The sequence below is a fragment of the Canis aureus genome, chromosome 5 (assembly GCF_053574225.1).
Source record: "Canis aureus isolate CA01 chromosome 5, VMU_Caureus_v.1.0, whole genome shotgun sequence".
Classification (NCBI taxonomy): Eukaryota; Metazoa; Chordata; class Mammalia; order Carnivora; family Canidae; genus Canis; species Canis aureus.
In genome coordinates, this window is record NC_135615.1 from 13,126,643 (window position 1) to 13,142,176 (window position 15,534).

The 15,534-nt window shown below is 34.8% G+C and overlaps 1 protein-coding gene across 1 annotated transcript in view; it reads right to left on the reverse strand.

Annotated features, from left to right (window-relative positions):
• The window catches only part of MALRD1 (MAM and LDL receptor class A domain containing 1), a 759,283-nt gene that overhangs the window by 635,036 nt on the left and 108,713 nt on the right, over positions 1–15,534 (reverse strand). Inside the window, 1 exon segment of the mRNA XM_077896425.1 lies at positions 12,420–12,540. Within this exon segment, the coding sequence (XP_077752551.1) occupies positions 12,420–12,540 (121 nt within the window).

Here is a 15,534-nt window from a genome sequence, read left to right on the forward strand (position 1 = left end):
TTGTGGTAAACAACTTGGGATTTCCTCACAAAATTAAATATAGAAGTTCTATATGATCCAGTAATTCCACTGCTGGGTATTTATCCAAAGAGTATGAAAACACTAATTTGAAAGAATCATGCATCCCTATGTTTACTGAAATATTATTTTTAATAGCCAAATTATTGAAGCAGTTCAAGCATCTATCAATAGGTGAAAGGATAAGAAGAGGTGGTGGGGATCCCCGGGTGGCTCAGCGGTTTAGCGCCGCCTTTGGCCCAGGGCATGATCCTGGGGTCCCATCGAGTACCACATCGGGCTCCCTGCATGGAGCCTGCTTCTCCCTCTGCCTGTGTCGCTGTGTCTCTGCCCCCCCCCCCCTCTCTCTCTGTCTCTCTCTATCTCTCATAAAATCTTAAAAAAAAAGAAGAGGTGGTGGACACACACACACACACACACACTAGAATATTACCCAGCCATAAAAAGAAAGAAAGAAGAAGAAAGAAAGAAAGAAAGAAAGAAAGAAAGAAAGAAAGAAAGAAAGAAAGAAAGAAATCTTGCCATTTGCAACAACATGGAATGAGGGTATAATGATAAATGAAATAAGTCAGAGAAAGACAAATCCCATATGATTTCACTCACATGTGGAATTTAAGAAACAAAACAAAAAAGACATACCTAAAACAGACTTTTAAATATAGAAAACAAATTGGTGGTTGACAGAGGAGAGGTATGTGGGAAGATATGAGAAATGAGTGAAGGGGATTAAGAGTACATTCATTATGATGAGCACTAAGTAATGTATAGAATTCCTGAATCACTTTATTGTATACTTGAAACTAATATAACACTGTATGCTAACTATAGTGGAATTTTTAAAATAAATAATTTTTTAAAGTTGCAACTTCCCTCCCCACATGAGTATCTCCCTATTATCATTACCTGATTAGTTTTTCTCCATACTGTAAACATTTTACTTCTTTAATAGTCTACATTCCACTTCTTAAATATTTTTTTAAGATTTTATTTATTTATTCATGAGAGACACACACAGAGAGAGGCAGAAAAACAGGAAGAGAGAGAAGCAGGCTCCATGCAGGAAGCCCAATGTGGGACTCAATCCCAAGACTCCAGGATCACACCCTGAGCCAAAGGCAGATCAACTGTTGAGCCATCCAGGCATCCCTCCACTTCTTAAACATAAATTCACCTAGGGCAAAGACTTTTTGTCATTTTGTTCAATGCTCATTCCTGGCATATAAAAAGTGCTCAATAAATATATGTTGAGTAAAAAAAGAAAAAAAAATGTCCCAGAGAAGAAAAGTCCAGGACCAGATGGATTCACTGTGAATTTTACCAAACATTTAAATTAAGATTTAAAACCAATACTTATCAAATTCTCCATAAAATTAATAATGAAGGAACACTCTCAAACTCATTTTAGGAGGCTAGCATTATCCTGATAACAAAATCAGAAAAGAATGCTACTAGAAAGAAAAGAAAACTACAGGCCAATATCCTAATGATTATAGATGCAAAAATTCTCAACAAAGTACTAACAAAAAATTCAGTAGCCTATGGGGCGCCTGGGTGGCTCAGTCAGTTAAGCATCAGCCTTCAGCTCAGGTCATGATCTCAGGGTTCTGAGATTGAGCCCTGCATCAGGCTCCTCTGCCCCTCACTTGGTTTGTGCTTTCTCTCTTACTCTCTCAAGTAAAATCTTTTAAAAAAATTCAGCAGCCTATTAAAAGAATCATTAAAAGGATAATTCACCATATTCAAGTGGGATTTATCCCTGGGATGAAAGGATGGTTCAGAATATGGAAATCGATCAATGTGATACATCACATTAATAGAATGAAAGAAAAGAATCCTATGATCATCTCAATAGACACAGAAAAAGCATTTGACAAAATCCAACATTCATAAAAAAAACAGTTAACAAATTAGGTATGGAAGTAACATACCTCAATATAATAAAGGCCATATATGCCAAGCCCATAGCTGGTATCACACTCAATGGTGAAAGGTTGAAAGCTTTTCTTCCAAGATCAGCAACAAGATAAGGTACCCACTCTCATCACTCCTATGCAATATAGAAATAAAAGTCCTAGCTAGAGCAATCAATAACTAGCTAACTAAATAAATGCCATCAGAATTTAAAAAAAAATGTATGGTCTCTGTTTGAAGATGACATGTTTTTATATATAGAAAATCCTAAAAACTCAACCAAAAGCCTATTACACCAACCAACAAATGCAATAAAGTTACAGGACACAAAATCAGCATACAAAAGTCAAAAGAATTTCTACATAGCAACAGCAGTTTTCTGAAAAGAAGCTTATCCCATTTTACAATTGCATCAAAAACAGTAACATACTTAGGAATAAGTTTAACTGAGAAAGTGAAAGATATCTACCCTGAAAACTAGAAGGCATTGATAAAAGCAATCCAGGAAGACACAAACTGTGGATTAAAAAATATTAATACTATTAAAATCTCAATACTACCAAAAGCCATCTATAGAGTCAATGAAATCCCTATCAAGATTCCAATGGCTTTTTTTCCCAGAAGGAAAACACTCCTAAAATTTATATGGAACCAAAAGAGATCTCAAATAGGCAAAGAAATCCCGAGAAAAAAAGAACAAAGCAGGAGGCATCACTCTTCCTGATTTCCAGCCATACTATAAAGTTCTAGTTACCAAAACACTATGGTACTGGCACAAAAATAGACAAGAGATCAATGGAAAGAATAGAAACCCCAAAAATAGACCCAAACACATAAAGTCAACAAATATTTGACAGGGCAAACACATAAAGTCAACAAATATTTGACAGGGAAGACAAGAATACTGTATGAAGAAAAGACAATCTCTTCAATAAATGATGCTGGGGTAACTAAATATTCACATGTAAAAGAATGAAATTGGACCCATATCTTACACCACTTATAAATATTAACCAAAAATGGATTAAGACTTAAGTGTGAGACATGAAATTCCAAAAATAAAGCATAGGACCAAATTTCCTTAACATGGGTCTTGGGGATCATTTTTTTGATACTAATGCAAAAGCAACAAAGTCAAAAATAAATAATGTAGTATGACTACACTAAAAATCTTTTGCACTCTAAAGAAACTATCCACAAAGTGAAAAGACTACCTGCAAACTGGTAAAAAAGCATTTATAAACCATTTATCTTCTAAGGGATCACTATACAAAACATAACTCATGAAATTCAATAGCAAAAACCAAATAAGTCCATTAAGAAATGGCAAAGAACATGAATAGACATTTCTCCTAAGAAGATATATAAAGGGCCAACTAGCACATGGGAAAAGACATTCAACAGGGATGCCTGGGTGGCTCAGGGGTTAAGGGTCAGCCCTTGGCTCAGGGCATGATCCCAGGATCCTGGGAGTCAGTCCCACATTAGGCTCCCTGCAGGGAGCCTGCTTCTGTCTCTGCCTCTGTGTGTCTCTTATGAATAAAAAATAAAATCTTAAAAAAAAAAGACATTCAACATCACTAGTCATTAGGGAAATGCAAATTAAAGCTACAATATCCCTTCACACCTGTTAGAATTGCTACTATGCAATTGACAAATTATTGAACGCTGTATCTGAAGCTAAGTATGTACTACATGTTGGCTAATTCAATTTAAATTTTTTAAAAAAGAAAAAGGGTTGCCTACATGAAGCAAAAAAAGAAAAAGAGTGGGTTCTACCAAAAGAGAACAATTATTGGCATGGCTGTGGAGGAAAGGGAATCCTTGCTGATAGGATTGTAAATTCATGCAGCCAATATGGAAAACAGCATGGAGAATCCTAAAAAAAAAAAAAAAAAAAAAAAAAAAAAGATCTAGTTAGGATCTAGCAATTCCACCTCTGAGAATATACTGAAGGAAACAAAAACACTAATGCAAAAAGATACCTGCACCCCCATTGTCACAGCAGCAGTATTTACAAAAGCCAAGACAGGGAAACAACCTAAGTGTCCATCAGTAAGTTAATGAATAAAGAAGTAGTGGTATGCACACACAGATACACATTTCTCTTCTGCATAGCTCCTACAGTGTTTGGCTTTGTTAGCAGACAGCACAAGTCAGATACCACAAAACACAGCGTGTAGGAAGCTTCTCCTTTTGGTTCCAGTGCACTTATTGGTTTTCCTTTTCTTTTTTTCTTTTCTTTTCTTTTCTTTTCTTTTCTTTTCTTTTCTTTTCTTTTCTTTTTCTTTTCATTTCTTTCTTTTCTTTTTTTCTTTTCTTTTATTTTTTCTTTTGGCTTGTTTGCTTTGGCCCTGTGACTGCTAGCAATTTAAAGCAACCCAGTTACAGTCCTCCTTCAGTGAGTTTTACAGGCATCCTGATGGATAAATTCTCCCTTTCCCTACCAGCTACTAACCAAATCTAGGTCACAATATCCCGGCAAATTTTTCTACCTTCCAATGGGTCCCAGTAACACACCCTCTCCAATAAAGTCTAAAACTCATTGTTTGGATATGGGGGTGGGGGGGATGCTCTCATCCAAAATGATGCCTCCCTTGGACTGTCTGTCTCAGCACTAGAAGTAGTAAGTTGCCCCTTACATCTGTCATTCCTCTCTTCCTATTGTTCTTTTGTTTCTCGTTATACATAACTACTCTTTAAAATTACATAGTTATTCTTTTTATTACATTTTCCTTGTTCACATTTCTAGTGTGGTTTCTGTCTCCTGAATGGACACTAACTGTTAAGAAAGTCTATAAAATGAGGCTAATACTAGTGACCCCTTAGATTGGTTTTCATGATTATAGGAGTTATATGGATAAAGTTCTTTTTTTAATAAGATTTCATTTGTTTATTTATTCATGAGAGACACAGAGAGAGAGAGGCAGGGACACAGGCAGAAGGAGAAGCAGGCTCCATGCAGGAAGCCCGATGTGGGACTCGATCCTGGAACTCCAGGATCATGCCCTATGCCGAAGGCAGGCTCTAAACTGCTGAGCTACCCAGGCATCCCTAGATAAAGTTCTTAAACCATGTAGATTGGTAATAGTCTTAATCTATTCAGAGACAGGTGTGCAACTGGTAATCCTTGGCAAAACTTTCAATAGATAATTCTTGTAACAAAAACAAAAAAATTTAAGAAATTCCTGCTGAGAAATTATCTACCTTCTTCTTTTTTTAAAAAAATTATCTACCTTCTAAAGAACACATTCTCCAATCCTTAGAGTTGTAACAGCACCTTGTTTACACCTCTATTCTAATTACAGTACAACCTTACTATATACAAACTATTTCTTACCCAAAGGACTCAGCTTCTTGAGGAAAATCATCACATTTTATTGTTTACTGAATCTTTGGTATAGAATAGATGCTCATGTAGGTTTGTGATGAGTCAGAGTACAGCTACCTTGCCAACATATCACAACCCAACAATGTCCCTGATTTTTCTCAACTCTCTTTTTAAAAATATTTTATTTAGTCACGAGAGAAAGAGAGAGAGAGAGAAAGGATGAGAGAGAGGCAGAGGGAGAAGCAGGCTCAATGTGGGGCTCGATCCCAGGACCCTGGGATCACGACCCAAGCCGAAGGCGGATGCCTAAACAACTGAGCTACCCAGGCACCCTTTTTCTCATCGCTCTGATCTACATTCTGCATGGATTGCTGAAAGAGTCTTTCCAAAAGTATGCTCCACCAAACTTCATAAAAATAATCACGCCCCTATATTATCTTGACTCAAAACTACTTGAGTTTCATTTCAGGTATGGGTAGATCAATAAAATATGATATTCCTATAACCTTCCCTCTTGTCTGACTTAAAGATCTTCAACAGGAATTAAATAATTTTGCAAAACATTGTCCACAAACACCATCTCCTCCTTTTACTTAATAATTTTCAAGGGACAGTAGGATAACTTTAGAGTCATATAAGTATAATACAGAAAGAATGGATGCACTACCTTCAGAAAGGAAAAACTGAAAAGAGACCTTTAAAGATTTGAAAACATAGAACCAAGCGAGATCTATAGTTTTATGACCAATTTATTTATTGGTACACTATAGTTTGAAAGAATATTCTTCAGGGATCCCTGGGTGGTGCAGCGGTTTAGCACCTGCCTTTAGCCCAGGGCTCGATCCTGGAGACCCGGGATTGAATCCCACGTCAGGCTCCCGGTGCATGGGGCCTGCTTCTCCCTCTGCCTATGTCTCTGCCTCTCTCTCTCTCTCTCTCTCTCTGTGTGTGACTATCATAAATAAATTTTAAAAAATTTAAAAAAATATTCTTCAGTATTATATTCTTCTGCCATTAATTTTACTTGAATGGCAATTGTTTAGAGTAAGAGCTAGCGTTCTTATATATACGAAAAAAAATCAGTGAAGGAATTTTTATATTATACCCTTGTTCTTGTCTTTTGAGTTCTATCTTGCATTTATTTCAAATTCTATACTCCAACACAGCAAAACCAAAAGTTATGAGGTGTTTTCATTTTTTGCTACTGTTTTAAAGCTAATCTGGTTTGCTTTCAACTGCAAGTCATTTTAGTTTTATAAAGGTCTCCATTCTGGCTGACTTCATTAAATATTCACTTGAGTAGTGTGCACTTTACATTAAGAGAGTAAATATGACAGTATTCCCCTCTTGTCTGTGGTTTTGTTCTCTGTGGTTGCACAGTTACCCAAGGTCAACCGCACTGTAGGAAGCAGATGATCTTTTTTCTGATGTATGGTCAAAAGGTCAATAATAGGTTGCCTTTTGTTTTGATTGTTTCCTCTGCTGTGCAAAAACTTTTTATTTTCATATAGTCCCAATATTTTATTTTTGCTTTTATCTCCCTTGTCTCAGAAGACATATCTAGAAAAATGTTTTGGCTTATGTCAGAGATGTAAGAAAGCCTGTGCTCTTTTCTAGGATTTTTATGGTTTCAGGTCTCACATTTATGTCTTTAATTCATTTTGAGTTTATTTTTATGTATAGTATAAGAAAGTGGTCCAGTTTCATTTGTTTACATGTCGCTGACCAATTTTCCCAGTCCTCTTTGTTGAAGAGACTGTCTTTTTCCAACTGGATACTCTTGCCTCTTTTATTGAAGATTAATTGATCATATAGTTGTAGGTTTATTTCTGTGTTTTCTATTGGTCATTGGTCATTGTGTCTATTTTTGTGCCAGTACCATACGGTTTTGACTCCTACAGCTTTGTAATAGAACTTGAAGTCCAGAATTGTGATACTTTCAGCTTTTGTTTTAAAAATTGCTTTGACCATTGGGAGTCTTTTGTGGTTCCATATATATTTTAGAATTTTTTTTATTTCTATGAAAAACGCTCTCGGCATTTTCATAGGGACTGTATTAAATCTGTAGATTGTTTTGGATAGTATAGATATTTCAACAATATTTGTTCTTCCAATCCATGGGCAAAGAATATTTTTCCATTTATTTGTGTTGTATTCAATTTCTTTCACCAGTGTTTTATAGTTTTGAGAGGGACAGGTCCTTCAACTGTTTGGTTAAGTTTATTCCCTGGTATCTTATTATATTAGGTGCAATCTATTGAATGGGAGAAGATATTTGTAAATGGTTTATCTAAAAAAGATTTAATATCCAAAACATATAAAAAACTTATACTCCACACCAAAAAATAAAGCCAAGTAATCCAATTTAAAAATGGGCAGGGAAAAAAAAAATGGGCAGGAGACATGAACAGACATTTCTCCAAAGGCAGCATCCAGATGGCCAATAGGTACATAAAAAATGCTGAACATCTTTCATCATCAAGGAAGTACAAATCAAAACTACAAGATACTACCTCATATTTGCCAGAGTATCTAAAATCAAAAACACAGGAAACAAATATTGGCAAGGATGTGGAAAAAAAAAAGGAACCCTTGTACATGGTTGGTAGGAATGCAAACTGGTGCACCTACTGTGGAAAACAGTATGAAACTTCTTCAAAAAGCTAAAAATAGAACTACCCTATGATCCAGTAATCCCACTACTCAGTAGTCATCCAAAGAACACAAATATAAAAAGAGAGATGTGCCCATATGTTTTTTTTTTTTTAATTTTATTTATTTATGATAGTCACACAGAGAGAGAGAGAGAGGCAGAGACATAGGTAGAGGGGGAAGCAGGCTCCATGCACCGGGAGCCTGACGTGGGATTCGATCCCGGGTCTCCAGGATCGCGCCCTGGGCCAAAGGCAGGCGCCAAACCGCTGCGCCACCCAGGGATCCCGTGCCCATATGTTTATAGCAGAATTATTACAAATAGCCAAACTTCCATAGTCAAACTATGGAAAACAGCCCAATATCCATTGACTAATGAGTAGATAAAGAAGATGTGGTATAAGATAAACTCAAAGATAAACTAAAAATGAATGAAAGATCTAAATGTGAGACAAGAATCCATCAAAATCCTAGAGGAGAACACAGGCAACACCCTTTTTGAACTTGGCCACAGTAACTTCTTGCAAGATACATGTAATGAAGACAAAGGAAACAAAAGCAAAAATTAATTACTGGAACTTCATCAAGATAAAAAACTTCTGCACAGCAAAAGAAACAGTCAACAAAACTAAAAGACAACCTATAGAATGGGAGAAGATATTTGCAAATGACCTATCAGACAAAGGGCTAGTATTTAAGATCTATAAAGAACTTATTAAACTCAACAGCAAAGAAACAAACAATCCAATCATGAAATGAGCAAAAGACATGAACAGAAATTTCACCAAAGAAGACATAGACATGGCCAACATGCACAGGAGAAAATGCTCTGCATCACTTGCCATCAGGGAAATACAAATCAGAACCACAATGAGATACCACCTCACACCAGTGAAAATGGTGAAAATTAACAAGACAGGAAACAACAAATGTTGGAGAGGATGTGGAGACAGGGGAACCCTCTTGCACTGCTGGTGGGAATTTGAACTGGTGCAGCCATTCTGGAAAACTGTGTGGAGGTTCCTCAAAGAGTTAAAAATAGAACTGCCCTATGACCCGGCAATTGTATTGCTGGGGATTTACCCCAAAGATACAGATGCAGTGAAACTCTGGGACACCTACACCCCAATGTTTATAGCAGCAATGTACACAATAGCCAAACTGTGGAAGGAGCCTCAGTGTCCATCGAAAGATGGATAAAGAAGCTGTGGTCTATGTATAAAATGGAATTTTACCAGCCATTAGAAATGACAAATACCCACCATTTGCTTCAATGTGGATGGAACTGGAGGGTATTATACTGCGTGAAGTAAGTCAATCAGAGAAAGACAAACATTATATCGTCTTATTCATTTGGGGAATATAAAAATAGTGAAAGGGAATAAAGGGGAAAGGAGAGGAAATTAGTGGGAAATATCAGAGAGGGAGACAGAACATGAGAGACCCCTAACTCTGGGAAACAAACAAGGGGTAGTGGAAAGGGAAGGTGGGCAGAGGGATGGGGTGACTGGTGACAGGCACTGAGGGGGGCACTTGACGGGATGAGCACTGGGTATTATGCTATATATTGGCAAATTGAACTCCAATAAAAATTTTTTTAAAAAAATAAGATGTGGTAGAGATATACAGTGGAATACTATTCAGCCATAAAAAAACAATAAAAACTCGCCACTTCTAATAAAATGGATAAAGCTAGAGATCATAATGCTAAGCAAAATAAGTCAGAGAAAAAGAAATACCATAGATTTCACTCATCTGTGGGATTTAAGAATAAAACAAATGAGCAAAGGGGAAAAGAGAGAAAAACCAAGAAACAGACTCTTAACTCCAGAGAACAGACTGATGGTAACAGGTCACCAGGTGGGAATAAATGAAACACGTGATGGGGAATAAGGAGAGCGCTTGTTCTAATGAGGAATGGGTATCGGTGTCATATGCAGCTGTTGAATCACTATATTATAAACCTGAAACTAATATAACACTGTATGTTAACTATGCCAGAATTAATTTTTTTAAAAAGTCAATAGTAGGCTAACTGTACATCATAAGGACTACATTGCTCACCTCACTGCATCTCATCAAGTAAGCATTTTATCAACTCATATCATCACAAGGGTAATTATAGTAAAATATTTTGAGAAAGAGACTACATTCACATAACTTACATAGCAGTACACTGTTATAATTGTTCTACTAATGTTAATTTTCTACTGTTCCTAGCTTACAAATTAAGTTTTATCATAGATATGTACATATAGAAAAAAAAACATAGCATACATACATATCTGTGGTTTCAGGCATCCGTGGGGGTCTTGGAATGTATCCCCTGTGGATAAGAGGGACGGGAAACCACTGCACACACAAATCTCAGCCAAATGACAAAGTAGTAACATGACTAAGTGATTAAAGTACTGGCTCACCACAACGGGCTTCATCTGTTCCATTTGGGCTGTCAGATGGAAAAATCACAGAATTTGCTGGATGAAATGTAGCCTGTATCCTCACGTAATACAAATCCAACTTCAAAATTAAGAGGTGGAGAGGACAAAACATACTCTTCTCCTTCAATAAATAAATGGAATACATAATTATTTTATGAACACTAGTTTTTAAATATGCTAAGGACACAGAAGTTAGATGATAAAAAAGCAGAGTTAGAGTATAGTTTTCTGTTTTCATTCCATTTTGCTTCAAATGTATAGGGAAGGCACTAGGATTGCTCTGAAGTGTGACAGCCATTTGCATGCCGATTAAAGCCTTCAAAAGCTTTAATTAAACACAAGGTCTAGATTAATCTCTGGCCATTCTGCCCCGCATATAAAACATAATTTAATACCAGTGGGATTTGCCTTATTTTTTAATGCCTATTTCAATCGCATCCCTGAACTTCTGCTGGGTAATACTAAACTCCACAAAAAAGATCTTATAATTATCTATTGGAAAAATTTGCAAAAACAGTAAGAAAGGTTTTCTTTTCTCCTCATGTACAGCAGTTGGCCTTTCAGGAAAAATTCCTATACTTTTGATCTAATTAGAATTATACTCTAACCAGCAAAGATGGTGTTCAAATTGAAGCACACAAAAATTGAGTTTTGATTTAATTTCCGAAAAGAATTCTCTGTGAGATCATGCACTCTCAGAGACTTCTGCTAAGGTTAATTTTGGTGATAATTTAAAACTTTTAACCACTCTCTTGCCTCCAGTTACATTCTATTCAATGTCAACTTTCTGTTATTCTAATTCTGGTGATGTGGTATTTGATTAGAGAAGGAAAATGTTTAATTAAGAAACAGAAATAAGGTAATGCTGGTTAACCCTCAAAAGCTCATTAATCATTAAATCTCTTGTTCTACATTCCTCCATTCTTCAATGTCTATCAGAACCAAATACATACACACAGGTTAGAAAGGTTTATTATAAGTTCAGAACACACATTCTGAATAAATACACAGCACCATACAAAATTAGTACAAAGAATTATACAATCTCAACAATGAAAGAAGTCTTGAGTAAAGGATTACTAATTAAAAGTTCTTTAATCTAGTTCCCAATCCAGACTTTTATCTCCTATATTATCATTGATAACTGCCTTACGCTCAGGTAATAATTCAACTTCTCCACTTACTAAATATCATTTAATGAAACATAACTTCAGAAGATACAATGTGCCTAACTTCTAAATGAAAATAATGTTCATGTATATGGATAAAGAAAAATAAAGTATGAGCATTTTCAGGCAGCATGTTTAATGTTGTCTATCCACTAACAGACTCTGGGATAGGAGTGATCAAAGAGAAACATCAATCAGTGTTAAAATGACAAAGTAACTGCAGGCACAATGCATACTGTTTCAATTCATTCTCAGAACCTAAATAATGGATAGACTTTCAAAAATGCCTACTTGACTTTTTGGGATTCATTTTTATGACAATCATTCTGCCCCTTAATTGAAATGCTCTACAAAATATTTAGTCAAAGAATTAGACAAATTCCGTCTATTACTTGAAAATATTATGTTTTTAATTTAAACAGAATTTCAGGATCAAGACAAATTTTTGGCTGGCCTTAAGTCACTTTTCCAAACACAGTAAGTTTTTTTTTTTTAACTCCTAGGTGGTTCTGAAATATGAATTTCATTATATACTCATTCGAAGTGCCAAACAAAATTAAAATACAATTAAATTTTATAGAAGTGTTTTTAAATTATGTAAAATAATTTAAAATACTTTCATAATTTTTATAACTAAAAAACTGTGTAAATTTTAGCCACAAGCACAGAATATTATTGGAAGTGTCTCTAAGGCCTAGGCTGTGATATAGCATATAGATACACTAGTAATATGTTTTAGTTTTTGAGGATATGTGATATAACCTACATCCTGGTATTCACTATTAGTGAGCTATATTACTGAAGGACTCTAATATGTTTTAAATTTTGGTAGCAGGAGGAAGTAATTATTTCAATGTTTAAAACTTCAGACTTCAGTGAACACTAGAAAAAACTTACCTTTCTTTAGTATGCTGGTATCTGGAAGTGATTTATCAGAAATTTTACATTCCTGGGTCATACTAATGTCATCTAGAGCAACAGTAGCATTTGATGATAAAACAGTAGCTTCTAAAATCAACTACAATTACAGAAAAACAAATTATTAAAAATATAACATAAATGTCTTACAATCATATATCTTTGTTTAAAGAAGCTTATTTGCATTTGTCCCACCTTCCTAATTTTAGAAAACTGTTTTGACCAGAACATTCAAATTATAAATTTATAAAGTCATAACAGCTTTGACAGAATCTTATGTAACCTTAATGTCTTAGGTAACCTTGTTTCCATTAAAAGTTGAAACATTCATCACTCCTGAAAGGTTGCCTTCCCTTTGGAGCTATTAAGAGTCGTATGCATTTAAAATGAGCTCTTTGGGGTAATCAACTGTGTGGTTTACAACTCAATTTAATTGAGATATGAATTCATTTGTAATGGGTCTGCTGGAGGCAATGATTCATTTTAATATCAGAATATTTAAATACTAATACATATTATATATACATATACAGATACCTACTTAGTGAGGTAAAACAGAATCAATAACCACGTACAGTGGTTAATAATATTCATAAGTTAAAGCACTCAGGCATCTATTTCAGTTTAATTTATTCTAACACTCTGAATAATGACTGATCTAATTTGTTTTCTTTCTTGTTAATCACATTATTATGTTGTTAATCTACCACTTTAAAAAAGAGAGAGAAAAATTATATCTGGAGTCTTAAAGATATGTAGCAGGACCACTAGTCCGGGACACAGTAGGTGGTACATCTCCATCTTACCAGAGAGGACCTCACATCCCAAAGATCTTACAATTTACTTGGTATAATGCATTAACAACTAAACTACACCAGAACTGCTATACAAAAAGATATGTATAGGATACCAGGAGAAGAGAAGAAAAACATTTTACTACTTTTGCTGAGAATGTGAGGTAAAATTTGAAAAGAAGTTGGTAAAAATACTAATTACCTAACAACCAATAATTATCTAATAATAGCTCCTCAGTTATAATTGCTGTTTCAGATTCTGTTAGAGAAACTGGTAACATCACAAGCAAAAGCAATGAGAGGTTATAATGTATGGTACATTTAGAACACTTTGGAGGTTATAGGATGATGGGTTTGGAGATGAGCTATCCCAAAATATGACACACCATGGTATAATGAATATTTCAAGCTGAAGGAATTTAAGACACAGTATGTGCAGGATGGACTTTCTGATTTTTTCCGCCACAGTGGATCATAATGCCCTCATGTGAGAGGTGTCCTCTGTATAACTGGAGAAAGGAAGCATCCTTATTTTGGAAGATGAAAGGACACATAAGCAGAGGAAGCCGAATTTTAGCCTGGCTAAGTTTCTCCCAGTTTATTACACTTAGCTTATACGCTTTGATCCATCATATCTTTCCATGACTGTCCACTCTTCTTCAAACCTTGCATAAAAAGGCTTAGAATTAGCAATTTCTTTATTAACTGGTCTTTTTGTCCTTATTAAGGCTTCAGTGTCATGTAAGACATTAAATAATTTTGTATGCTTTCTCCTTCAATCTGCTTTGTTAGTTTAATTTTCAGACCCAGCCAGGAACCACGAAAGATCCAGGGAAAATGTTTTCCTCCTATACTTAGGAATATAGGATTTTAAGAGGACAATAAATTAAGTAATAGATGGAACTGATTGTAAGAAATGGTGCAGCCCAATTAGAGGGCAATTTGATGTTATTTATTAAGAAGAAAAATAGCACAAAGTACAAAAATTAACCCCACTTCTCAGCATTTAGTCTAAAGAGACACTCATAGAAATGTACATGAAGGCCTGTTCAGGAATGTTTACCTCAATGCTGGTTTTGAGAGCAAATAAATGGAAACAATTTAAAGGTGAATCAAAAATAAATAAATAAATAAATAAATAAATAAATAATAAATAAATAAATAAATAAATAGTTATACAGACCATGGATAACCATTCCAGTTAAAAAAATACTGTCTCTATGTGCTAATATGGAAAGAACCTCAATATGTGTTTCTAAGTGAAAAATTACAGAAAAAAAAGTTTATGATAGGATACTACTTAGGCTAAAAGCATAATGGCTTAGATTACTAGATACAGTGGTTCATACATATACATCACATAAATAGAATAGGGTCCAGAAGTAAAAATGAACTAATGTCTACACTAACCTCAAGATAAAGACATAATAAGAGGTGAAGGAGGTCAGGAGAGACCATTGCCTTTATCTGCAATTTTTGGTACTTTGTAATGAGATGTCTATAATTTTAAGATTTTTAAAATTCTGATTTGAACTGGTTTTTGGTAGAGTCTTAACCAACTAAGAAATCTGGCCTTCATACATAAGGCAGGAAACCGTTTTTAAAGAAGGATTTTGATAAAATATCCACAGGCATTGTTACTGAAAAATATATTATGCCTAAACCATTAAGTTATTGTAATTTATTTTGGACAGCTTTAATTTTGAAAGATTTTTCCTTATTACTAGAACTCATCCCAGACTGAAATCAGTTAAAATTCAGATACTTAATTCTCAAACTCATTAGACAAGCCTTTATTGACCATTGTATTTTAAGCCCTGCACAACTTTTTAAAAAGTGAGGACCAAGAATGCTTGGGGCACTTCTCTGTGCCTCTAGAGAGGTATATGGAGTAGGTGGGACTCTACAAGTTGAAATAGAATTGTGAAATAGGTCTGTAAAATATGGTTATATCATTTTGTCTGAAAGAAAGCACCAGACTTGTAGATATTCACATTAAAATGTTAAAATAAAACTACTTCCAAAGCCAAATAAAAATATGAGGTCATCTAACCTCTGCTTGTTTACTTCTTTATAATTAAACACAGAACTCTAAAATGAGAAATTCTAATTCTACCATGAATTGAAATCTTCCAATTTAAAAAAGAATAAAAACAACTTATATCTGTAAATATACCATTTGATGATTCCAAAATCTTTTTGGCTATTTGTTTTTTATTGCTTATTTCAACTAAGCCAATCTTTTGATTTGTGACCAAAGGCAGTTTTCCCTTGGGAAATACAGGACCAATTAATAATCA